Below are 25,527 nucleotides of genomic sequence, written 5' to 3'. Positions count from 1 at the left end.
AAAAAAAAAGCATAACCTTTTCCTTTTCTATCTAGAATCGGTTTGTATTCAGGAACTGGAGGGTTTACATTTAAAATAAATAAAATTTTACTTTTCAGAAAACCTCTTCAAGCTTTGTGGTCGTATTTTTCAGCACAGTTGTATTGTTTGTTAATGGGATATATATAATTTTCCAGCAGCTGTTGCATGCAGGGGCAATGCCAGTTCTGAATAAATATAAGATTGGAAATAAATTCCCAGAAAGGCAGCTAACAATGCCTAGAAAAGAAAATTGCCATGGAGATGAATGTAAAAGATGATGAAGGCAGACACAGTCACTATATAAACATGCATGGCTCTACCAAGGAGGAAGGGAAACTACTTTCTCTTGGTGGTTAGCTGGAGGGTACGACAAGAAACTACTCCATACCTGTCATGGTATTTTTTAAGCAACGGAAGAGGCTGCTAACTAGCCATGTTGAATCACTGTCAAACAGCGATGTTCAAGAGAAAAATGGACTGCACACCACTTTGAAGGAGGCTGAGGATGTTATCCATACTTCCTGGCCTTGGTGTGTGATCCTGTGGTGCCGAGTGTAAATGAGGGATGGGTTTTGGTCTGCTGTTCCACACGGAGACACGGCTGATTTACGTGGTGGAACAGACTCCAGCTTGTTCTCAGCCAGCTCTGCAGTGCCGTAGCGCGTGAGCAGGGATAAAATCTCATTTTTGTCTCTGGACTGTAAAGCACAATGCTTGCAATACAGATCTGCAGTCTGGTCAAAAAACTGCTGAAGCTGATGGAAATGGTACCTTAAAATGTTTTATAAAGTCAAATTATATTGCAGGTCTAGGTATTATTGCAAAATAGATCCTGAGGTTAGATTTTGAGCAAGATTCCATGGTTTACCATTAGGTCGCCAGTTGCTGGCACTCGGGGTTGATGCTGAATGCTGGAACTTGCTGAGAGCACTGCCCTGTCCCACCATGCTTCTGCACTTGGTGCTCTCTACAGGGAGGATGCACGAAGGCTCTTGCTTGAAGTGTTTAGAGCAGCTTTGAGGTTGGAATTTAACGACCAAGTGGCTTCTGTGGATTTGGCTTGAAGCCATTATGCAGCTTTTCTTCAGTTTTGGACTTCATGCTAAATTAATATCTAGAGTAAATAAGCAGATGGTTCCACTAAGCCCTTTTCAACAGAAATTGTAGTCTCACTGTCACCCTACTGCAGTTGGAAGTTACAAAGTAAAACAGTCTTGACCGTGATAGTTCAAAACTGTTGTCTGCTAAAAGGACTGGAAATGTAGTCCCTTTTATGTAAGCACCCAGATGTACAGTAATGATGGATCCCTGTTCCAGTTTTCTATACGCTTTCTGGAACAGAGCAGCACTCCTCCAGGGGCTAAGCAAGGGCCACAAGTGCATGGGGCTGTAAGAGTTGAGCACCCTATAAACAACCTACGTAGGCTGTGACTTCTGGCCACGAGGCACGTTGCCATCGTTCCGAGTTCATGTACACTTCAAAATGATGAAAATAAAAATAAATGAAACTTTCAGCCCCTTGTGATTTGATGAGGAGGGGAAAAGGGAACAGGACACGCTGTTCCCAAAGCTTTGGTGCTGCTGCCATCAATCAGCGCCCATTGGGCCGGTACCCCGGGGGCAGCCGGGGTCCTGAGCAGCTGCAGGAGCGCTGGCACCCAGGGGCCGTTCATCACTTGATTAGTTCAGACTTTTGCCCGGAGGCAGGAGCCATTAGACCTGGCTTACACCTTCCTCTGGAGGCTTTACCATCTCACCTTGTTACACAGCCCATCAGTTCCCTTCATCTTTAAAAGGGAAATGGAAGTGCTGTGCCTGTAAAGATGTATTTTCTGCAGTTGGCGCAGTTGTGTGCCATTATTTATTATCAGCATTAAGTTGCAGTCCTGTGTAGAAACTCCAGTCACATTCAAATCCTACTGTGGTAAATGTGGAGCCAGAAAATAGTCTTTGCTCAGACAACTTGCTATTTCTGATTACTTTCTTCATCCTGAGGCTGCTTTGCATTTTGTTGTAATTTCTACAGCCAAGACTGCTGTAATTCTAGCATGTCTTCATAGAGCTGTCAGTTACCGAAGCTTCAGTTTGCAAGTCTTGTTTTCTCCTGGTTTCTGGGACTCTTTGTTATGTTGCAGAAGAGCCTTTGTAGAAACTACAAAAACAAGAAACAAACTCAATTTTGTGTCTGGTCCAAATGTGGTTGAGCTCCAGCCTAGACTCCAGTTGTATCTGAAGCTTGGCATCTTCAATTTTTAATGCGACGTCGTAACGTTAGGCAGTGGAAGGCAGTATCAGTTCAGAGTTTTATGAATTTAAAAGCAAAGGTGACTTGACCTGATTGTGCACCAGTTCCCAAAGGAAGCAACTTCTGCAGCTGGTGTGCTGGAAAACCGAGAGGCTAAAAGTTGAATAATCTTTCAACTTCTTGGGCTCAGTCCTCAGAATTTTGTGGGCTGACTGTTGTGCAAACATGCCCCATGTCTTTCCAGCCTAATCTGTCAATAGAGAGTCCAAATTTAATGGAACTTAAGTGCATTGTTAGACTGACAAAGACGTGAGTATATCTGTGCTTGCAGTGATGGAAACGGTTGCTATTTATCAAGTAATAAATAGTGTCTCTTGCTATCAACACATCTAACTCTGCCTGCACTGAGAAAAACAATCTCTGTAGCACTGATAATAAGGCAGAAAGGGTTTATAGGAAATTGTAATAAAGCTGTAGCAGATTTCTTTGGGGGATTTGCAATGCGGCATTAGTAAGCTTCAATTGCATTAGCTGTTCTTCTGTTATGTTGAATTAGTGTTTGTTTTCTCCTGAATAGAATAAATATAATCATGTTTGTTACCTTTCTTTTGGTATGACTGGAGCCAAATGCTGTTTCTGTAGTAGAAGTATTATGGTAAGTACTTTCACGTAATAAAATGCGTCCGTTTCAGCAATATGGTCTCCTATTCCGGTACCTGCCATCATAGTTGATGGGTTTGCGCTCTTGCAGTCTTGCTTTCCTGAGCCATAAACAAACACATTTGTTCTGTCAGTTGACTTCCATTCTACTGAATCAGTTTGTAGTGAGGGTGGCTGCATTGAGGTCCCTTTTACTTGAGTCGGGGGAAATTGGCCCTTCTTTTTCCTTTTGCAAGAAGTCTGCAAACTCCCCGTTAGCAGTGCTGTTCAGTCCCTGAAACGTGTCCTCTGTGGGAGGAAGAGCCTTTCTAATAGCTTTTGGTAGTGACCTACCCCGAAGGATCTGTATCAACAGAGTGGGAGCTTTTCATGCCCTGGGATGCGGCTCCCCAGTTGTTGGTGCACAGCAAAAGGCCCACATCCAGACTCTGTCCCACTCGGCAGTGCTTTGCAATTGAAGCAGGAATGTGGCTTTAGCTGCATTACGATGGAGACAGACTCTCTGTTCATGGCCAGCTTGACTACTTTACAATTACCTTTATGCACCATCTGCATTTTGCTCATTGCTGTCGTAAGTGGCGTGTCAAATTATGCCTTCAGGTTGAAGTGGATTTTATTCCAAAAATGCAAATCTAAACTCTGTTAATGCCTTGAAAACTAAGTATTTACCTACAAGCTAAGCCATTTACTTTTTTAATATTTAATGCATGCTTATATATGCATGCATGTGTACATATATGTATGTAATTCTCTGTGTAAATGTAAGAAACCAGTTATGTGTAGTAGGGAGGTGTGCGCATAAATACTGGTTCGCTTAATAAGAATTCCTCAGAGACCATCTTATCTGTTGAATTGCTCCATTGTGACAGCTTCAGAAATGCATGTGGACTAATGGATTCTTTCATTAAGTGACCATAATTAATCTAGCATGGAGATCCAAGAGAATTCAGACTAATGAGACTGAAATAATTTTGAAGCATTTCATAGGTTAAGGAAAACAGCAGAGAAATTAGATTGTCAGATCCCCTGCACAGTGCAAATTAGTTTGGCTCTGTTGTCTCCAATGGAGCCACGTTGACTTGTATCAGCCAAGGTTTTGGTTTACACTCTTTTAAAGATGAGCTGAGGAATGTCACTTAAAAAAAATGAAGAATTTAGAAAACTTCAGTGTAAAGGCTCCTGCAAAAAAAAGTATTGATTTGCTTTTAGCCAGCAAATTTATCTGGGAGCAGGCATTAATTAAGGTTGATGTCAGTGACTGATGGTTTGCTGCTGCACGGAAATGCTTTCATCTTTAGATGGAATGGGGGTGGGAGGAAAAAGAGTAAGCAAGCTGAGTGATAAACTAATGAGATTTCATTTCCATTACTGGTTTTGGAGGTGGTAGAGGCAGATATCACAACTGGAAGGCTTTGGGAGAAATTTGTTGCTCTCGGAGCTGAATCTGAATTCTGTTGTTAAAAGATCTGTGCAGCTCTGCTGAGAGAAAACAGGCAGGTGGCAGAGTATTTGAGGTCAAAAGTGCTGTGACCTAGTTAAATCAGGAGGGGAATTTAGCCCTAGAGCTGCATCCAGGAACTAAGAATCAGGTGGAATCCGAATCGGCAGGCTTCTTTCATTAAGATGCAGGTGTATTCTTTCCATCCCCTAGAGCATTTAGTGAGGAACAATAACTTGATCTAATTATTCATTTTCCTTGTAAAAGTCCATTGTGCTGAGATGTCTCTTGCCACCAAAAAATGAGGTGTAGAGGTGCTTAAGTATACTTTGTTTAAGAGAGCAGGCATGCTAAATAAGATGCTCAAAATTGATGGTACTTCACCTCTCATGATAATATGAGCAGAGGGTTGGATGAAAAGTTAAAAATACGGGTGAAGTGAATAATAATGCACAGCTATGAATATCTTCAGCAATATGCCCCCGAGTCGTACTGAAAGGAAGAATGAATCCCCAGAGTCCCAGTGCTGCCATGCGATGGAGCCCCAGGGGCTGTGGCTGTGAGGAAGCTGCTGGCTGCGACTAGGCCGCGCTCTGGGGGCCGGGGCTCAGCTGGTGCCAGCTCTGTGCCCCGAGCACACAAGGTGTGTCTCAGCAGCGCTTGGATGGGATCCTGAACGGCTGGAACGATTAATTCCAGGTACCTCTGAGATGCAGAGGTTTGGGGTTGGGAGAGGAGAGACACGGAGACCAGCAGAATGACTCCGAGCCTTCCCCAGTCGCGTATTGCTCGTGTCTGACGTGGCCGTTGCTGAGTCAAAGTCCCACGAAGGTGTCAGAGGTGCCAGGTATTCCATGTCCTGTCAGTCAGAAAAGCTTTTTTTCCGAATCTTAAAACCTCAGAGCTCAACTCCCCATCCTGCGATAATGTTGGTGTGACCTTGGAAATGCGAGCACCCCTCTCAGGCTCAGCCTGGTCCCTGCTAAAACATAAGGCAGTACTACTACTGCCACTAAAGTTGTTTCCTTGTCTTTTATCTGTTTGGGCTTATTTAAGATGGTGTCTGGCTACATCCTGATTCTGAATAGCACCGGGGCTTGTGTGTGCCTTCAAGTTCATGCTTAAATTCATTCTCTCCAAATAATGCACTCGATGTAATGGGATTTCAAGTAGAGTTCCTAACTCCAGTTGTGACCTTTGACTTCAGGCTTTCTTACAGTCGGTTTGTATAGCATCTGCACAATGAACTGCTCGCTGCGTTTGGGTTCTGTAGGAAGTACTGTGGTCAAATTCATACTTATAAAATTTCAGGGTAGTTCAAATTGGATCTTCTGCCTGCAAATATCTCCTTCTACTATTCTAGTGCTCTAACTCACTTTCTGACATTTTATTGATTTTTCTTTTTCTTTCTTTCTCTCCATGTGGAACCAAATTAAAGCCGGAATTGGGATTGTAAATAGATAATGGTGCGTGAATGCAGATTAATCATTGCCATCCATGTACAATAATACTAATTGCGCCAAGGGAGGAATGGATGACTGAGTGGTATAAATATTTAATGCTGGATTCCAATGTGAAATACAAGAGTGAAAGAAGAAATAAAGAAAATAGTTGAGAAAACCACACTTCACTGCTTTTGCTCAAAAGAAGAGCTTTGATACCATTAACCTTCCTGTATTATGCAATAAAGGAGAATCGCAGGAGCTGCGTTTAACTTGGCGGTTTCAATTTCACTTAAGAATAAAATGCCTTGGAGCTTACATTAAAAATGTTGGAAGCCCTTTGGGATAAAATTGGTAAAACTCTCAGAACCTGGTGCTTGAGAGGTGCTTTTTTGACAGGCCATCTAAACTTGCAGCCAGCGTGCGGGGGGGGGGGGGGGGCAGGGACAGGGTGAGGATTAGGAGCTGTCTCAACAAAGTACAAGGGAAGAGTGAAATTTGGAAAATCTGTACATTCTGCAGGGGTTTCGGTTTGAAAAGGAATAATGAAGTCACAAATACCTGCTAGGAAGAAAAAAAAAAAGGTTATGGAGTATGTTGGAAGTTATTGCTGAGTATCTGTGTTGGTTTTTGTTTGTTCTTTTTCCCCCCAGAATTTAATATGGTCTGAAATTTAAGCAGATCTAGTACCTGGTACAGCAGAAGGAAAGCTTCATGTAGCGTACCATGCACGTATCTGCAGCAGATTAATCTGCTTGGAACCTGAGAGCAGTGCCTGGCATGCCCATATTTCTCTCTAGTTCATTTAAAACCTGTGATCACAACGTGAACTCTTGTCTTCTGCCGGGCCTCTCCTACCGTAGTCCTCCTCTGCCATGCTGATGGAACAAACAGCTGGGACTTGCAGCCTGATCACAAATGTGCGTAAATAAACTGTTCCACCGACCTCGTTCAACCACAGAATGACCCAAGTGCTCCTAGGGCAGCTTTTTTCCCTGCTTATTCAGAGAAGAGCTAAGATTAAAATGGTTGTTCATGTTCAAAGCCTGCTGTCTGCACAGGAGCAAGTCAGAAGCTCTCTGTTCTCCCTGTTCTGGGTATTTACCTGGTGAGATCAGCTCCTGTGGGGAGCCCGGAGCCTGCTGTCCTCAAAGCTCCCCGTGTGTGCTGGGAACGTGCCTTTCGTTGCCTGTATCACAAAGGACTGACATAAAAAGCTAAAATCTGTTCTCTATGCGCTGTGCATAGGATGAGCTTAAATTGCGGGAGGGAAGAAAAAATCAGGCTTAGCTATGAAGAAACACATTATTTCTAAATCCTCGCTGCCATTGAGTTTTTCCTGGGGCGGGTAAATGCTCTTCAAGCGGTTACAGGAGTTCCTGTGCTTTCTGAGCACTGGTTTCTCTGCGCTGGTTGCTTGACATTGGTGTTGAGGACCCTTCAAATTTGATCAGCTTTAATCAGTATCTTACAGTATCTTAGGCATATCTTAACAGATTCTTTCTCATGCGAAGTATTCATGTGGTTCAAATGGTAAATTGTGATTTCAAGGGCCTTCTATAGGTAGAGGACAAGCCAGTGTCCAAAAACATGGTCAGTGGGGGACGAGACTGAAGCCAGGGCTGAAACGAGCTTGTTCATTGTCCAACCTCCTTTGCCTCTGGTTGCCTCCAGAGAGCTGTTTGTATTTGCAGGCTCAGGCACGGCTGTGGAGGCTGCTCCTGGGGGCAAGCTCAGTTCATTTCTTTCTCCAAGTGACTCCTGAATTGAGACGATATTTAATATAGAATGGGTACTGAGTTCCCATCAGTCAGTAATGGTTATTGATTTTACTTTAAAAAACAAGCCACCACCAATTCTTACATTGCTAGTTAGTCATCCCAGAGCCCAGATTTCCAGTTAACATGTTGTCATATTCAGGAAGCTGCATATTTAATCCAGTGATTCATATCTCCTGACGATGGCAGCAGGGAAGGGGAGGAGGAAGAGGAAATGGACATGGAGAGGCTTGAAAAGTTTTTGCAAATTACTAATAGACTTTTAAAAAACAGACACAAAACCCTGGAATACTGAAAAGTGAAGTAGCAGAGGTCAAAAATAGTCCAATGAGTCATGTGAATAAAAGCCCCTCTATTAGAAATCCAATCATTTACTGGGCTAATGGTAGGTGTTGAAACTTCAGCTACTTAATGTAGCACAGAAGTGTGTTGGGGAATGCGGAAAGAAGTTTCAGCTTTTAATTAGCTCTGGGCATTTTAAACTCTCTGTGATGTATTTCCTGCTTATTGAAGACAACAAGGCAGCGCTGGGTTTATAAAACAAAAATAACGTGACCTTGAAAAGCTGGAGGTATAAACATCATGTGCTCCGTGTCACAGTACAATCAGCGTCCTCGCCAAGAGATTGTTTTAGCCTTTACCGTGTGCCTTTTTGTTTCGGGTTGCTGTCACTTTGCCTGCTGGTTTAGCAGTGCTAGCGGGTGCTGACTGGCGTTACCCCTATGCACAGAAAAGTCGGTGGTGGCTCATGCAGGACACTTGGGGTGTTTTCTCTGCTTTTAGTGATTGCTGTTGGCTCTTGCCTGCTGAGCATCCTTCCCATTTCATCTGAGATTCAGCAACAGCAGCCAGGGCATTTGCATTCAAGGACCACGCAGCTGCTTCAGATCAACTGTGTTTATCTGTAATTAAATATTCCATTATCAATTAACCATTAATGCTTCCTAGCGATTATTTCAAACCTGTGGGAGCCTTATAGTGAGAAGGTAGTAGTTAACTGCAGGTGAGCACGATGTTTTCTATTAAAAGCGTAGCTGTAGCCATTTGGTTTCTTACCCATCAGAACATTTCATCCCTGACCTATCCGGTCTGGTGCTGGCAGCATGATTTCATTGGGAATGAGCCCTTCTTTCTGCCATTGTGCACCTGCAGACCCAGTAGCAGCAGCAGCTGAGGAAAAGGTGGGAGATGGGGATGCTTTTGGTCTGGCTGCGTGACGGTGGCTTGCCTGCTGCCTGGATAACGTGAAGCAGGAGAAGCTGCAGCCCTGGGATTACAGCTTGCGCCTTCCAGCATGTTCCCTCCTGCAGCACTGTGGTTTTTTCTCCTCCATAGCCCCGAGTGCCAGATGGAGCTGCTCGGGTGAAGCAACCTGTGTCTGAGGTGGGGATTTGATGTTGGGTGGGTCAGCCCACCGCAGTGGTTTGTTTGCTTTGTTCTTTGGGAGGGTTCCCCCCCAAAAAAAATAAAACAAAACTGTTGGTGCTTTTCCTGTGGTGCATGGTGCTGTACCATGCATCCATCCTGGACACTTCCATGGGGTACCCAGCCAAAGCAGCCCTGCTGGGGCTCTGTTCTTAGCCTGAGACGTGTAAAAAGGCAGCAGCTGCTTTGTTCCTCCTTGCCATCGCTGTTGGTGTGTCTCAGCTGGTGCTCCAGTGCTGCTTCAGTGCAAAATCCCAGTTGGATGCCAATGGCCAGCAGCATTTGGGATCTAAAATAGCTCCAAATCCTGCAACCTGACGTTAACAATGAGCTGCTTAACTTCAGAAATAAAAGGAATAGGGAGATAAAAGTGAGAAGAGGGAGTCTGTTCAGCTAGAGCCCTGGAGAATACAGTCTTTTTGTGTGCTGAGAGTTTGAGCAGTGGTGTGTATGGAAATGAGGACCCGATAGTGATTTCTTGGCTGATTTAGTTCTTTCAAAAAGCTGTTAACGTCTTAAGCAAATGACATATGGTGCTGATGAACTTCCACGCAGGAAATTCAGGGAGCCATTGTCCCTCACCCTAAATCTTCTATAATACTTTACAGCAGTGCAAAACACTTGTGGTTATGACTGGTTATTTTTCTATATTTCTGCTTTTACTTTCATAAACTTTTTTTTTATGGTATTGCAAAGGTAGCAAGTAGTACTGTATATTAATTTTTCTAACTGGTTTTCAACGTGTTTATTCACTCAGCTGGTGGAATTCTAGCGTTTCACTTTATGTATGCAGGATTCTTGGAAGTTAATAGCAGACAATTCATGTATGTAAAAGTAAGTGTATGTGTAAGTAAACCACTAGTCAGCAGGCTGCAGAATCCACTTCTCGAAAGGATACGTATTAAAAATGGGGTGGGGGAAGAGGAGGGTGAAATTCTGCAGCATTCAGGCAGGTTAACTTTATTCTTCTCTAGTTCTTACATCAGGCAATCGAATTACTCAGCTCTGCACAGTTATGAAAGCAAAATTTGGCTCTGCATACCTAAAGATTCTTCATGAGAAGTTTGACTATTGATTCCAAATAATAAAATAGTCTTTGGGGCTAAGAGTATTAAGTTTAAAGATGTTGTCATAACAACCAGCCGTGGTAACTTTCTCAGAATTGGTTTTAGACATCCCATGTTTGATCTCAGCCCAAAATGTGTTTGTTGGAACTTAGTTATTTGAAAAAGTATCAAATCAAAATGGTTTCAGCTAACTTTGAGTTAAGCAAGGATGGAAAAATGCCATATAACAATCATTTTTGGAAGACCTGGTATCTCAGAAGGGTCGACAAAATTGGCACAAAAATATCAATAGAGAAATGTTCAGCAACAATCTTAAACAATTTTATAGCGTAAAGAATGTTTTCAGTCATGCTTCATAATTACTCAGAATTCAGCTTAACCCTCCAAGATAATACGTGGTTTAGTCTGTACTGTAGGTGGCAGAGGTGCATTAGTTATGCAGCGTAATCATCTCCGCTGCTTCATTAGCGAGCGGAGCAGGATTACGCTGCAGTTCATCTGCCATTAATAAATAAGCTGCCAAGTATCAGCCTGGTTCCCTGCTGTTTGCCTTAGAAAAAATTTAGAGTACCTTTGGAAGTGTTAGGTGAGTGAAGGACTTTTTAAAATACTTTCTAGGCTTCAGTTCTACTCTTGAAATTGGGTAGTTATATTAAAAATGCAAGTATCCTTCTGAATCTAATAGATATACGGTATACTTTTACCTTCATCTAAAAAAAGCACAGACATTGAAGTGCTAATATTGTTTTAAATAAGTGACAGTCTGCGATTAAAAAAATCAAATGGGCTTTAGGTAACAATAATAGGATTCCATAATAGCTTTTGCCATGGTAGCGTTGTTCACCTCACCGTGGTTAATGTTAACGTTATGTAGCTCAATTCAAGGGTGCTGTGACTTAGGTAAACATTGTTCCGTACTAAGGCTTGGCATGTGACAACTCAACCAGGAATTATGGCCTAAAGTTTAATAAAGCAAACAGTATTTTTTTTAAAGAGGTATAAAGTGGTACGAAGAAAAAAGTTGTTGAAGGACTGATAAAGGGCTGTGGAGCTTTCCACCTCATGTTTGATGGTTATAATCTTCTCCAGGTTGGGATAGATCATAAATCATTGCTTCTTGCTGCCTGTTCCCAGTAAAAGAAAATTGTTCTTGCGATGCTTTATCTCCCTCAGTTAAAATAAACTTTATTCTTTTAAAGAAGAGTTACCCAGACATGAAGACAGGAACTGAATGAGCTTGAGAGCCGAGCTCACCTTGCTTGCTTTAGGTGTGGTATGCCCCCGAGATGATTTTGTGATTTCAGGGTGATATCAATAAGATAACAACAGGTGACAGTTACGAAAGCACTGCTGCTCTGGAGGAACGTGCGGAGCTCCTCTAGTTCAGTGGGGTTCTCTTCCTTCCGCTCTTCCTTGTGGTGCCGGAGTGTCCAGCTGCAGCGGGTGCTGCTATAGGTGCCTCCCGAAAGGGCTTAAGGGCTTCCCGGCCCCACTCCCCTGCTAGCCGGGCCTGGGGAAGGGCTGCATCTTCCTCAGCTCCCTCCCCAGGGTGCTCGCTGCAGCTGGGAGGACTCGCACACGCCACTGGGCTTTGGGGGTGAATGAAAATTGAGCGTTCTCATCTGATTTTTCTTTTGTATGGGGTGCTTGCTTTGAGCACGTGGAACACGTTCAGGATCTCTGATATTCATGTAGGAGGAGGATTGACTGTGGAAGGAGAGGTGGGTTTGGTGCAATTCACAGTCCAAATAACATTTGGCTGTTACGGGTTGGTTTCTTGCAGGTTTACTGGGATGAATCTGCCGGCCCCGGTTATCAGCAGTAAAAATTGGCTGCGGCTTCACTTCACATCAGATGGCAACCACAGGCAGAAGGGGTTCAGCGCCCAGTATCAAGGTAAATGCTTACTGCCCTGTTTGCGGATTCAGCGTGCACGTTTAGTCAAACTTTTTTTTTCCTAGGAATCCACAATTAACTTTCTGCATGATTATTCTGTTGTTAACCTTAATTTTCTAGCTGGGTATCCAGGTGTTGTCGCATGGAGAGCTGCTCTTGGCAATGTATTGGAAATACAAACACTTGAGAGCTACTGGAAGATTCATTTGCGATGTATGCTTTGTTAGAGGAAGCAGATGTTCCTTTACCTGCAGTTTCGCAGGAGGTGCCATGTGGGTTATGGCAGCACAGACAGGGTGCCACGAGGCAAAGAGCAGCGCAGAGTCCCACGGTGACTGTCTGCGTTTTACTCTGTGCTCAAGTGAGATGTCGCTGGGTCTGTTTTGAATGAGATCTAAACTATCCTGTATTTACTGGTTGTCTCTAGAAGAAAAAAGTTCAGGATTGGGGTCTAAGAATGCTGTTGAGTGAGAGGAAATGCTCTGGGACACAAAGTGAGCAGAGACAAGCTCCTCATCTGAGGCTTGCCAACAACCGTGGGACACTGCAGTTCAGCGCGTCCTGTGTGTGACCAAATGGTCACCAGAACGGGTGGCTTTGAGGAGCTTACTTAGGGCTGCTTACACCCTTCTCCCCAAGGATTTTGGAGGTTGTTGTGGGTGCAGTGGTGCAGCATTGCTTGAGGCAACTAACTCCAAAGGCAGGGTCAAGAATCAGGGCAATGAAGCAGGGAAGGAGCAGGAACACCTACCCAGCTCCTTGTCCACCCTCCAGAGCTTTGTCCATGTAGTTCGACAGCTTTCCTCAAAAGGAGGGAACAGGACATGGATGAGGAGAAAGTGCCATAGCCCTAGACTGACGGGAACAATGTGGAAGGGAGATGATTTTCCTTTCATAAATCTATAAACCGGTTCTGTTTGTTCCTTGTTTGTTTTGTCTTAGCAATGTTGTCATGGCTTCAGCATGGGCTTTGCTTTTATGAATCACTGTTTTTGCCTAACTTTCCTTATATTCCTTTAATGTATACATTTCTTTATTTTAAATTATAATTAAAAACACTTTTTTTTGTCTGTATAACACAAATGACTGCGTGCAGCTGATGACTCTTGATACAGCATTTTCCTTTGCAGTCATGATTGCTGCTTTCTATTAAAACACCTGTGTGAATCATCCTTTTTTCCTAAATAGAAAAATAAAGATTAATGTTATAATTTCCTCTGATTAGATAAATGTCAGGGGGTTCTAATCTAGCACGCTCCTTGGAAACTTTTGTTAGATATAATGAACTGTGCTTTTGTGTATTGAGTATTTAAAAGACGAACCTAAAAATGTGCTGTTGAAATGGCATTCAAGGAGGACCTCTAACTAGGTGGCAAAGGGAATTTGAAATCCATTCTTCAGTAACTTGCTGGTTTTTATGAAGTTTGTCAGGGTCTTTCCATCTGTTAAGAAAGATTTCAATGCTTTAAAGAAAAAAAAAAAAAAGCACCAGCAAACAACAACAACAAAACAACCTGGGGATAAAGGCAGGATTTTTTGCAGTCAGCGGAATTTGTGTCTACAGAACACTAAAGATGCCAATGCAACTTCAGAAAACTCAGCATAACCCTTTCAGAGGAACACAACCTTGTTTGAACATAAATATTTCAATGGAGATAAATAAATAAGTAGCTACAAAATAGGACATGTAATGCCATATAAAGTAGAGCAACTAAAATGTGTTTCTTAGCAGTAGAGATGTAAGTGAACCTCAGGATTGTCCAAGAGCAGGAAGGAAGGGAGGGTTAGGATGAATCTAATTCGTTGTCTGTTTTCCAAAGATGTGTTGCCCATTTATTAACATCCTGTATCCTCCGAGACAGTATCTGGCTTTGTTGATAATCTATAAGAAAGTCATTTCCCTTCCAACTTGTTTAACATTGATATTTAGTTTCAGCAGAACGCCGCCTTCGTATGTTCCATTTCAGCTCTTCCTAATCCACGCCCTCGTTTGGACATCTCTTTATGAATGTAAAAGCAAGGTTAGATATAAACAGCCCATATACAGGTTCTCTTTATGTTGAATACAGTTAAATTCATTCCTCTGCAGGGAGAGTGGAAATATTTTTCCCTTCCCTTTGCTTTTATGTAAGGTGAATCTTGCATTCTTGCAAATACCATGTTCCACACCCCGTGAAAGCAAATGAAAGGGGCCACAGATAAATTGGTGCATTGATCTTTTTTTCTTTCGTCCTCCCGCTCCCTCTGTCTTCATTCCCGAATACGTGCTGTGTACCTGCAGGTGATAAGAAAATGCTCGATGTACCTTGCTCAGGACAGGCGACAGTAGGGGTTAGAAGCCAGGTATTGTCAGTCATCAGTGCAGCGATGAGGTACTGTAAATGAGGTAATGAAAAAGCTGCTGAATTTAAAATGATGCTAAACAGATCTAAATAATGATCTGCCTGGCGTAGTCCATCTCTCCAGCACATATTTTATTACTTAAATAGGATCCTGAATTGCTTTTTAGCTGATTGTTACCAACACATAATTGCGTCTTTTATTGATCTAACCCTCCCCATTCCCTTCCCCTTCTGTCCTGCACTCTCAGGTAGAAAGATAAATGTGGGTGAGTTTCAGCCCGTATCACAATGCAGAATACTGGCAGGCTTGTCATCTCTAATAATGGTCTGATGAACTATTTTGCACATATTGCACCACCTAAAAGGCTTTTAAAAATATGTGTATATCTATATATCCTTAATTTTTGGCAGATCTACCAATCCTCATCTTGGATCACGCCTGTGGGCTGCAAAGGGGATAGAGCGTATGCTCTGCAACCTGTTAAGTCTCCTGAGCAATCCTGAGAAAAAGGCAAAAAGAGGAAAATTCTGGTGCTTGTTACAGGCTCTGATTCCTAAAGAGCTGTTTCTTATACTAGCTAATGGCAGGCATAAATGAAATAAGGGTGTCATTTCGCTAGGTGCGCATACAGCCACGTGGGTGTCTGAAAATGGTTGCAGGTGAGGGAAGGTGGTTTCTCTTCATGTCCAGCTCAAGTGAGAATCCCTGTAAGCAGCCTGCAGTAATATCACAGATGATACTAGAGCACCCCAGCAGGAAGAAAATAAAGTAGAAATCTGATTTAAGCAAGCCAATATATCATGGCAACCCCCCAGCGAGGGAAACAGAGTTTCATGGAATAGATTTTTGCTGAAATGTGGTGGTTTTTGTTTTTAAATTAAAAATAAATAAATGTCTCCTTAAATTCTTATTTAGAGCAACATGAAACAGTTTAGAAAAAACATCCCAGACTGCTTGCTTGCTGGAAAAGCTTTGTAATGTCATCTTTCAAATTTGACAGGACACTGAGTATTCCATTAGATCTATCAGGTACGTGTGAGCAGCAAAACCCTCCGGAAAACAGAGTAACTTCTGTTCATCCAATTAGCCTGACACAATCCTTTGTAGTACTGTTCCACATTCAAATTTATAAACAATATAGATTTTCATATATTGGATTTTTGAGGGCATAGCTAGGGGAATTGTTCTTATTTATTTTTTTAAAAAAGAAAGCGATATACTGTATTCTGACTTGCTCTAATCTAAATTGAGTCATTTGTAAACCTTGACTTCTTCATTACGTCTCCATGTAACGAACTGAGGGATTAAGGAGAGGGAGTGTACAGTGAGCTCTTTACCAATTACCATTGAAAGAGACGGAATGCAATGAGGGTAAACACAGTCCGTGCTTCATGGGTAATGTAGTTCAGCCCCCATATTTCAGGATTGATCCCTGGTAGTGACAGTCTGCTTTCTGCTGCTTGTTTTCATTACCGTTGGGTGCTTTTGAGCCAAGTTTTCCATTAGAGTCACAAATCTGGAGTGGGTTTTCTTCTGTGGGCCCGATTCTAAAGGCAGCTCATGGATGTGGTTTAACCTTTTGTCACTAAGTGGGTCCTTTTAAAAACATGCAGTCGTGTGCAAGGCCCAGATGTGTTGGGGTTGTGAACTTTCCTCCCGATTGCCTTCTGCTGGAGCTGGGGATGTTGGGCAGCTCTGAAATCCACGCGGTTCCTGTAGCTCAGTGGCCAGCGTGCCCGGCGAGATGTGCCGAGACGCGTCGTGGCTACGGTGTCAGCATCAAGGCTGTGGGCGCAGGGATTGAAAACCAGTGGGCTGGTGATGGGAAAGCTTTGCTTGATCTTTAGGGCTCCAAGCTTGCATTACCATGCAGAGATCAACAGAGCAGTGCTTCTGCTGGTGTGGCCAGGAGACACGGTTACTGGTAATTGCGTGAAGTAACTTCCAATGGGAAGGTGCAGAGAGTAAAAACGAGAATTACTTTCGTAAAGCTCCTCACTTACTGATGGTGCTCCGAAGCATTTTACAGAGCAATGAATTAGATACTGCAAAGTCACGAGCCATGCTACGTCCTGTAATAGCTCAAATTTAGCCGTAGATAACTTGGGCCTGACGGTGTTTTATTGACTGGGAGGGAATGCTGGCCAGGACTGCGAGCTTCCCTGTGTACTCGCTTGGTGCGGAGCCTCGTTACCTGCGGCGTTACGGAGGGCAAGGCACTGTGTTATCCCCGTGGCAGTGGGAGCACCGCGCTGCAGAGGCCGGACAGCCCCAGCCCTCGGCTCGGCACCGCGGGGCCAGGAGCTCGGCGTCCCTGGGGAGAGCAGCCGGGCTGAGTGGGGCCCTGGGGGTGCCCACGGGCAGCACCCCATGAGGAATTCCCACCCCGGTTTTGCCGCAGGGCGCACCTGGGTGCTGCCCCGAGCCAGAATGGTGCTGCCTGCGTTCGTCCTGCACAGCAGGCGTGTGTTAGTCCTGTAATCCTGCAGCCTTTTCATTTCTCATTTGTGCTTTAAAGCTGTCACTGTTCCAGTTGAGGCAGGATCCAGATTTCCCCAGAAATTTTAGATTTCGTAGCCTCATATTCTCTTTTTTAGGCCCTTGATACAGTGAGTTATGTTAAGAACCTTGAGCTCAGACTACAAAGGTCCCAGAATTGTCGTAACGTGACCTGGAGGGGGATATGTTGCTGTTTGGGATGTTCTGAGACGTGCTGCTTTTTTCTTGGAGCGTTTGCAGATGGATTACAGTCAAAATGAAACAGGCATGTCTTAGATTTGCTTTGAAATTGGCATACTGTTAATTATTTTTCCCTCTTTATTTAAAAAAAAAAAGCAATAAACGTCCAACAGATTAAAGATACTAATACTAGACAACATAAGCTTTTCTTCATGAATATTTTTAAAGCTAATTCAGACCTCAGTTTGAAGTTATGCTTTATTTAAAGAGAAGGCAAAAAGCTGTAGCCAAATAATGAACAAAAAGCTCCAAGCTAGCATCTAGCAGAGTAAAGTGCTACCTTAGGTAAGCTTCAAGGAATAATGCTTGACATCTCCGTGTCTGAAGCTCCTGCAAACAGATGTTATTAACATTTTTTTTAAGCCAAAAAAAGTATGATTAAAAAAAAAACTCGTTAGTTATATTGGTAATTTTTCTTGACAGCTTTGTCTTCAAAATGCGCTAATTTAGAGATCAAAGTAGGATGAGATAAAGAACGAGAAAAGAACAGTTTGAAGTGAGAGATGGACTGCCTTCCTCCACAGATGATAACTGGCTCATCAGAAAAAGGATAAACTGATACGGGCATCATGCTTTCTGATGGGAAGTTATTCTTTCGCTGCATTAACTTCAAATATGCCAGTAAAAATTCTGCTGCATCTTAGTCAAAAATATCTGTATTTACGCTGCAGGGAGCTGTGGTGTCTCTCTACGGGTATCCAGAAGGTTTTGATGGTGTGGGTTTTGTGCAAAACCCTCCGGTGTAGAGAGCCTCGGTAACAGACTGGAGGATAGGAACAAATAGTTGCTCGGTTATGTTGGGAAGCTTGCTATTGCCTAGAAGGATGGGACTCTTGGCAGTGGATGGATTGAAATCTTGCTGCTACCCTTGTGTGTTTTCTCATCTAGATGAGGTTTAGAGCAGAAAGGTCAGGACCTATGATGGAGTAGTCATGAAGATTTTATAATTGATATGCTTACGGCTATTAACGGTGGGTCTGTAAATCTGTACTACTCCTTGCCAGTAATACGGCCTTAATATGGTCCTTTTTGTTTGATATTTTACTGCCTTTTTATGAATCTAATACTTCTGTAGTTCTCATGTACAATTTTCAGGTTATGGGGTGTCCCTTTTGAGAGCTGTATTCCCACAGAAGTAGAGAATGGCCTTACTGTGCACTGTGTTATAATGTAGTGACTGCATCAGCAAAACCAAGTGGAACTTAACATTTTGCTCTTGAGATCCCTGAAGTCTCTTAGATCTTCCCTCTCGTCCATTTCCCATTTTTAGTACATTAAGCAAAATGGCATGGTTCCAGAGGGTTGGGGCTTGCATGCCCAATTTTTATATTCAAATTGGGTCAGCTGGACTGGGTCAGTTCTACGACGACACTGGTCCAGATCTAACAAAGGTAAATGAATAGAGGAACCTCATGGCTTTGAGGGGTTGGGAAAGGTTGGCTATGATGCATGATATCCTCGAGTTTGGGTAGTGTACAACTGTTGCTGTTACTCTCATTTTAAATAACCACTAATGCTTAGCTAAATTCTGTCCTTGTATTTTTGCTTTGTTTTAAATCTGTCTCTAGTCAAAAAGCAAATGGAGTTGAAGTCCAGAGGGGTGAAGCTAATGCCAAGCAAGGACAATAACCAGAAGACATCAGTGTGTAAGTTTTCTGGCTCCTCCGTATGCTCTCTTTTGTATAATGATCTCCTTGAACATTTCATTTGACTTTCCAATAATCTCTAAAACTTTGTCACTCTTGAAAGTTTTAATGCCTTACCCTCTCTTCCCTTTGCATTACTGCATCACTTCCTTCCAGTGCTCTATTCACAAGCATATACTAACCCCTTAAAGTGGGAACGCAGGGGATTGGTGTGTGTGCATTTAATATATACTGTATGCATCCTGTTTGGTGACAGACTGGGGTTCATTATTTGTCTTCTTTTAGTTTGGAAAGTGTCAAAATGTAAACAATATTGAAAACTGAATTAATGTTATCGTAAATTTAGGAGAAGGGCTAAGGAACCACAAAAAACAAGTGTTAGAAAATGTACAGAATCAGTAGCAGTCTCTCTGTTTTTCTCTTTGCATTTTATGTAATTATTCGTTCCTGCAGAAAAATCATGCCACTTCAGTGTGCAAAAGCTTATACTACTGACTTCTGTGGTCCCTGTATTAGTTTCTCGCATTCAGTATATCTAGTGTTTGATATCTGTTAGAGGTGTGCTCAGAACGTCGCTTTGTCACTGGTGTGTTTTCCTCCTGCAGTAAGTGAATCCGTTAGGTCATTCATCTTTGCATTAGGCTCGTTCCGAGCGAGACTCGGAGTTTCTTTACACACGTGTCTCTGGGCAGGTGACTGGACTCTAAAGGGGACTCAAGATTAAACAGGAAGGATCTGAATTAACTCCATGTTATATTTTATAGAGATCTAAATAGGAGCAAAATGCAGTATTTCTTAAATAGTTTTTTGGGGGGAGGATATAATTGTTCATTTTCTGCATAGTCCATTGCACCCATCAAAGAGGTACTGTTTGGACATTTCACTCGCCTGAACTTCAGATGCAAAATTCAGTTAAGAAAAATGGATGAACTGAATTTAAAACATCACTCACTGTCTGTCTGAAATGAAAATGGCTCACTTTTAGGTTCACACGAGTGCTTGTAGTCTCCAGTTATTCAAAGAGAAAGGTCCAACAAGGTAAATAGCAGGATGTAAATTGCCCAACATCTCCAGAGTAGAAAATGCTGGGGCGTGTTTGAAGAAAACAAATTCACTTTTAAGGAAAGCCCTGTATCCAGGATGCTCTCGGTCCTATGAAATATTCTTGCCAAGAAGTATTTAACCTTTTGAGGTATGATAAACAGTTGACTTCACTGAGGGTGAAATTATGTTGGAAAATACCTCAGCCTTTGATTGTGTGGGCACTGGAGCTCCAGAAGATGCGAGGATGTGTTTGGTGTGGGGTTTGTGTGATCTTGGATATTGGGGTTTGTGGGGAAGGGAGTCGTAACCAAGTGATAAGTTTTAGCCTGTTTTGGACTCGTTAGTTTACAGTATATAAGTCTTCTGTGTCAAGAATACATAGGATTCCCATTTTGCCTTCTTGCAAACCCTAGGATGCTTCCCAGTAGCAGTTTAATCAGTTGTTATTGAATGTTACAGTCACTAAACCAAAGGACCCAGAACAGCACTCTAAATAAATTAGTGTATAGAATCACCCATCGTGAACCTGAATGGTTTGGTTTCTCTGTGGCCAGGTAGCAGCAGTCTGCTCTGCTTCTGGTTTGTGTCAGGACCGTTGTCAGCACTAGTCCTTCAGGGGTCCTGGGGAGGGTGCTGAGGGCTGAGTAACAGACCGCAACTGGGTTTTCCTTTTTAGTGTACCCCGCTGTGTCGCAGTCGTGCCCCACTCCTGAGGATGAAGTTGTAGGAAGCTCTCGGTGCCTCTGCCCAGTCTGTCCTCGCCCAGTGGAGAGCAGACTGCAGCGTTCAAAGCTGCCAGTTCAGCACCCTGTGCAGTGCTCCTCATGTCGTATTTGATAAGGCAAAACAGAGACAGGAGGGCAGCTTAGCCTGAAATCTCTTAAGGTGTATATCACGATATAGTGATAGTACTGTGGCCCAAATTCCTGGTACCAGCAGGGTGTTTGGTGCAACCCTTGTGTCTTTAGCTTTGTCCACGTACGCTGCTCTCAGCAATGTCTGGATTGTAAACCCTGATTAACCTCTATCCTGCACAGCCTTCTGCTGTCACACATCTGTTAGAGTAAATTTTCAACCTCAGGAATGCTGATTCTGTAGAAGATGTCTCCAGAAAATGGTTTATTTTCAGAAGATGGAGCCTGAAGTGTTATCTTTTTTTTCCCCTTGCTTTTTTGATTTGCTTGGCTAGCCGTGCCCTCTCTTCTCTGAAACTTTCGTGAGCTTGTGAGCTATGCTTCAGTAGTGGTTATACAGGTGGGATAGGCTGATTAAAGGCCTCTGAAGTTTGCTCGTATTGCTATCATCATTTCATCTGGCTCAAATATCAGAATTTAGAAATGGCTGTGTCTCTTGGTAAAAGCTAGAGCTATACCCTGCTTTGTTTTCAAATCCTTTCCTGCCAGCAATGGTTTCTAGTGGTCTTTGCATCTCTCCTAAAATTCTCCCTTGAAGAATCTGTTGTCACATAAGGCAGCTTGCAGCTACATGCTTAATACCCGATAGGTCTTTCAGAGGATTTCAGTTTTGCTGGATGGATGCTGTGGTTACCTGCCAGATCCTACCTCGCCAGATTAAACTCTGTTTCACATGTCTGAATGGAGACAAAATGTATTCATATCGCAGCTGTTTGTACTCTTTCAGAAAAAGAATATCTAAAAAACATGGAATCGGGTGGGGGACGTGCTAATTTTGTTCAGTTGCAGTCAAACGTGTTTATTTGAAATTTAAATCAAGTGCTTCATACTGTTCACCAGCCCTAAAATTAATTGGGCATCTTGCTTTAATCAGTTTTAGAGGAAAAATAATACAGCTCTGCAGAATAAGCTATAAGAAACACATTTTAAAATTTGAGATTGCATTTAGGGGATTACTTTTTTCTGATATTAACCAAGACACTTTCTGCATTTGCAGTTATCCTAAAGCAGCGAGAAAGTCAGTATATTGCATGCAATATGTAAATGTGTATATTCCGTGCTCACACTGTGTGAAAAACATGGTACTTTGCTTTTATAAAACAGCATCAGAGTTGTTTTTCTGACATTTGAATGAGGCACACCTGAAAACACTGCTGGACATTACTGAAAGGGATTGAATGAAGTAGTGCAAGCTCCGTGTATCTTCACATTTGTCAGAATCTATTTTAAATCTGCAAATGCAAAGTCATTTTGGAGGTGTTGATCAATTTTAGTCTCAGCCAAGTGTATGGAAGCTGCTGGATTGAGCATTGCAGTAAGCCTGCTTTCTGCAGCACGTGTCAAGGAATGAATGTTTGCATGTGGGTCCCTGCTGCGCTGCCACGGTACAAAGTGAGCATGGAGCAAAGAGGAGCAGGCTGTGGGCTTCTGGCTGTAGGCAGCACAGCTTCCAAACAAGCCCGGTTGGGTTGAAGTAGGGCATGCTGCAAACAGTCTTGGAAATTTGACCAGAAGGTTGTATGGAGTAACTGTAAGCCTTAGAGTGATCACGAAGATTAACTTAACCATTTTAAAACAACTGATAGCTGCTAAAGTCCTCCTTTGTCCCCCTCATGCCAGGAGAAGAGCTCACTTTTATCACTGTATTTTTCATGCTGAGAAATATAAAGGGTTTGTTAGGAAAAAAAAAAAAAGGCACAACATTTTAGATCTTGTTTTATCTTGTAACTCATATTTGACAATCTTAAATTCAATAAAAATTGTCCCTTGGGAGTCTATCAGTGAACTATATTAATATGGAGAAATACAGAGAGCTAAAGAAGGTTCCTAGTTCTTTTAACAGATGGAGTAAATTACCGTTGCAAACAAAGCAATCATAACTGGCTGTTACTGAATGCATGATGAGAAGGAAGTTGTTGGGGAAAAAATAAATAGGAGAGTGAAGGAGGAGGAAAACAAGTTCCATGGTTTGGGAGAAAGAATCCTTGAGCTTGTAATGTAGAACTGGAACACTTCATCACAGTTTTTAAGATCTATTGTTTTCCTTGTAACCTTGAAGAATTCATTTGGAGTGCTACAGCCCTGGCATAAATCAGTCAAACCTTTAGGAAGATGAACACAGTACTGACAACAAGTTCTCAGCATAACAAATATGGTTTATGAACTTTGGTTTAGTTGTGTTCATGTGTGTGTGTTTAAAGCAAAAGATAGAAGAACAGAAGTTTCTGTAAGTGGCCATCTAATCCATCCTCTCCTTTTCTTTCACTCTTAAAGTTGACAAAATCAAATGTCCACACTATCGTGATACGAAGATACCTCTCCTTGCTCTGTTTGTATCTAATCTGCTCACTGGTTTATTTACATGTGTTATATAGATACTAATGAAAGAAGTATTTTAGTCTTCAGAAGTATGATTGGTAATTGACAACCTGCTCTCCGGTGCCTGTGGGTTCTGCTGGTCATCTGTAGCCTTGCCTCTTCTCAAAGCTTTGAATCAGTCTTCTAGGTTCGCTCTCGTCTGATATGAGACGTAATAAATGGATGTGACACCAGCTCAGAGTAACCAACACGGGTGTAAATGATGTCTGGATAGTGTTTTGACTGTGGGAGAAAGAATTTGATGTGGAAAGGCAATCTGGTAATCTGCTCTGCAGGGAAGGGCATGCGAGTGTTTCAATGCAGACGTACGTAGAAGCTGTGTTTGTAAATACGTACATTAGAGGCATATCTCCTTGTTTAGTGTGTTTTTACTCTGGAGAAGGTATAGAAGTACAGTGAGAAATCTTAGTTTCTCCTACATACCCTGTAGACTTGTGCCATACAACCCTAGTTTGTATATTCTATCTTAAATGTTAATTTTACTTGCCTTGGAGGTACCTGTATGTGCAGTCAGGATATTTGCGTAGGTAGGTGGAGATGTAAGGAAGCCAAAGGAAGACAGTGTCACCTTGCTCTTTGCTCAGCTGACCTTTGGTTTCCCAGAAGCAAAGCATCATTTCGAGCCGTAGCAGAAGGGCCACGGGGAGGTGGTGATTTCATCCGCAGAAGGACTACCGCTGTCTCTGAAGAGACCATATCCCTCCCACGACTTCAGGGAAAGGCTTCTTGCTGCTGTTGTTTCTATACAGCGGTTCTGCAGTGAAACAACCAAAAATGTGCTAGAATACCGGGGGCTGCTTTATTCTGACCTTATTTCCTTGCTCTGACTGAGGCTCTTCACTGCTCACTGCTGAAGCCTCTGTGCATTTTCATTCTCTAAATTCCCATTTGCTTCGTGTATCATTAGAGCAGAACTGTTAAGGCACGTCCCACGCCTTGGGAGGTACATAGCAGAGGAGTATTTAGCTCCATAGATTACACTCAACAGCTGATCAAAACTACAGGCAATGGCCCCAAACGGGTACTAAGACAGAGCTCAGAGTTGGACCAACTTTTCTGTGCCAGAATTTTGGCTAACATTGCAACATACGCCTGTAGCTCCTGCAGTGTTGTGACAGTGGCTGAGTCTTTACAGCCACTTGTATAGTTTGTAAACACGCGTGAAATCTCCAGGACCTAAGGCAGACTGGCCAAGTTAGCAAAAAGTTAACAGCAAATTAAAAACTGTTCAATTTTTTCACGTATCTAACCATGAAATCTAGCAGGGAAGAAGGGAGAGTAGATCAAACTGAAATAATGTGTTTCAGTGAAACAAACCCACTGAATTATCCTGCAGCCCTGATGGCTGCTGGAGATACCTCCTCATGGAGCAGGGTTTTGCCACGGTTCCTTTGGTTATCGGGGCATTGGTAAAAGAGCACAGAAGGATCCCTGCTCTGAGGAGGGCTCCCTTCCTTCTGGCTCGTGTACATTCAGAATCGTCAGAATCCATGAAAGGTGGCAGCAAAGCTTTGTAGCTGCAAAACGCAGCCATCAAAAGATAGCTGCCCTGTGCTGCTGTAATGCTTCTGTCTCGCTAGTGTGTCTGCTTGTCCACGTGATGGAGCTTAACGTGAGGTTATGAATATGCAAAAGAGAAAACAGTCTATCGGGGGACTGGTTTCCCATAAAGCTGTGTCTCTTTTCCTCTTTTGCCCCCAAATTCACGGAGGAGCCCACAGAGCAGCAAACAGCAGGCCAGGACACCGGGCAGCGTGCAGCGGCTGTGCCAGAGCCGGGCTGGGCAGCCCCTGCCCCGTGTCCCTGGTCCCGAGCACGTGGGACTTGGTGCGGGGAAGGAAGGCGGCAGCAGCGCAGGCAGGGAGGGCTGGGACGGGGGAAGCACCTCGAGCAGAGCAGCAGGTTACGAGCTGAAATGGTTTCAGTGCAGGCAGCCAGCACTTGGGTGGAGATGCTCAGACGAAAGCCCCGTACCAGCAGGAGCAGAGTGATCCTTCCATCCCTTCAGAAACAGGGTTCGATCTTCCAGCTGTAGTGCCTGACTTACACGAGGTGTAATTAGTGAATAATTACTACATTTGATGGTCTTGCCTTTCTGTGTGTCCATGCTGTGCAGCCTGTGTTTGTGCAGACGCTCCACGTGCTTTTCTCCCCATGTAAATATTTACATGCACCACCCTCCGTGTCTTCCCCCGTGCTCAGTGCTGTGGAGCTGACATGTCTGGAGTGAGAACCGTGCTTTTATCACCCCACCATCATCCCATTTGGCAGTGGGCTTGGGCACTGTGCTAACACAGTACCTTCTGCGGTGTAGCTGAGGTTTCTCCTTTGACCTGGTGGCAGGCGGAGGTAGAATGGGAACGTGCTCGCTTAGGATTCATGCTCCACTGCTTCAGCCTTGCTGACGTGTTGCATTTTCCTTGAGTCCTTCCCTCAATGATACGAGAAAGCTGAATCACATCAACTTCTACATCTCTGCGACAAAGTTAC

General features: G+C 43.1%; 1 protein-coding gene across 24 annotated transcripts in view; it reads left to right on the top strand.

Moving 5' to 3' along the window:
* CSMD2 (CUB and Sushi multiple domains 2) overlaps positions 1-25,527 on the top strand; it is a 337,680-nt gene that overhangs the window by 150,630 nt on the left and 161,523 nt on the right. For 21 of the 24 annotated variants that reach the window (XR_013941772.1, XM_080566779.1, XM_080566782.1 and 18 more), the window contains 2 exons: positions 11,860-11,972; positions 18,623-18,700. Coding sequence is in view for 23 of the 24 variants with exons in the window: in XM_080566779.1 (XP_080422905.1) it covers positions 11,860-11,972; positions 18,623-18,700 (191 nt within the window). In the remaining variant the exon portion in view is untranslated. Of the gene's footprint in view, positions 1-11,859; positions 11,973-12,001; positions 14,359-18,622; positions 18,701-25,527 lie in introns of those variants that run through there. The other 3 variants (XM_080566792.1, XM_080566791.1, XM_080566793.1) reach the window with 3 other exon arrangements.

This window comes from Anser brachyrhynchus (assembly GCF_964034855.1).
Source record: "Anser brachyrhynchus genome assembly, chromosome: 24".
In the NCBI taxonomy this organism is placed as follows: Eukaryota; Metazoa; Chordata; class Aves; order Anseriformes; family Anatidae; genus Anser; species Anser brachyrhynchus.
The sequence above is the reverse complement of the archived record's forward strand: the minus strand, read 5'-3'. Positions and strand labels throughout refer to the sequence as shown.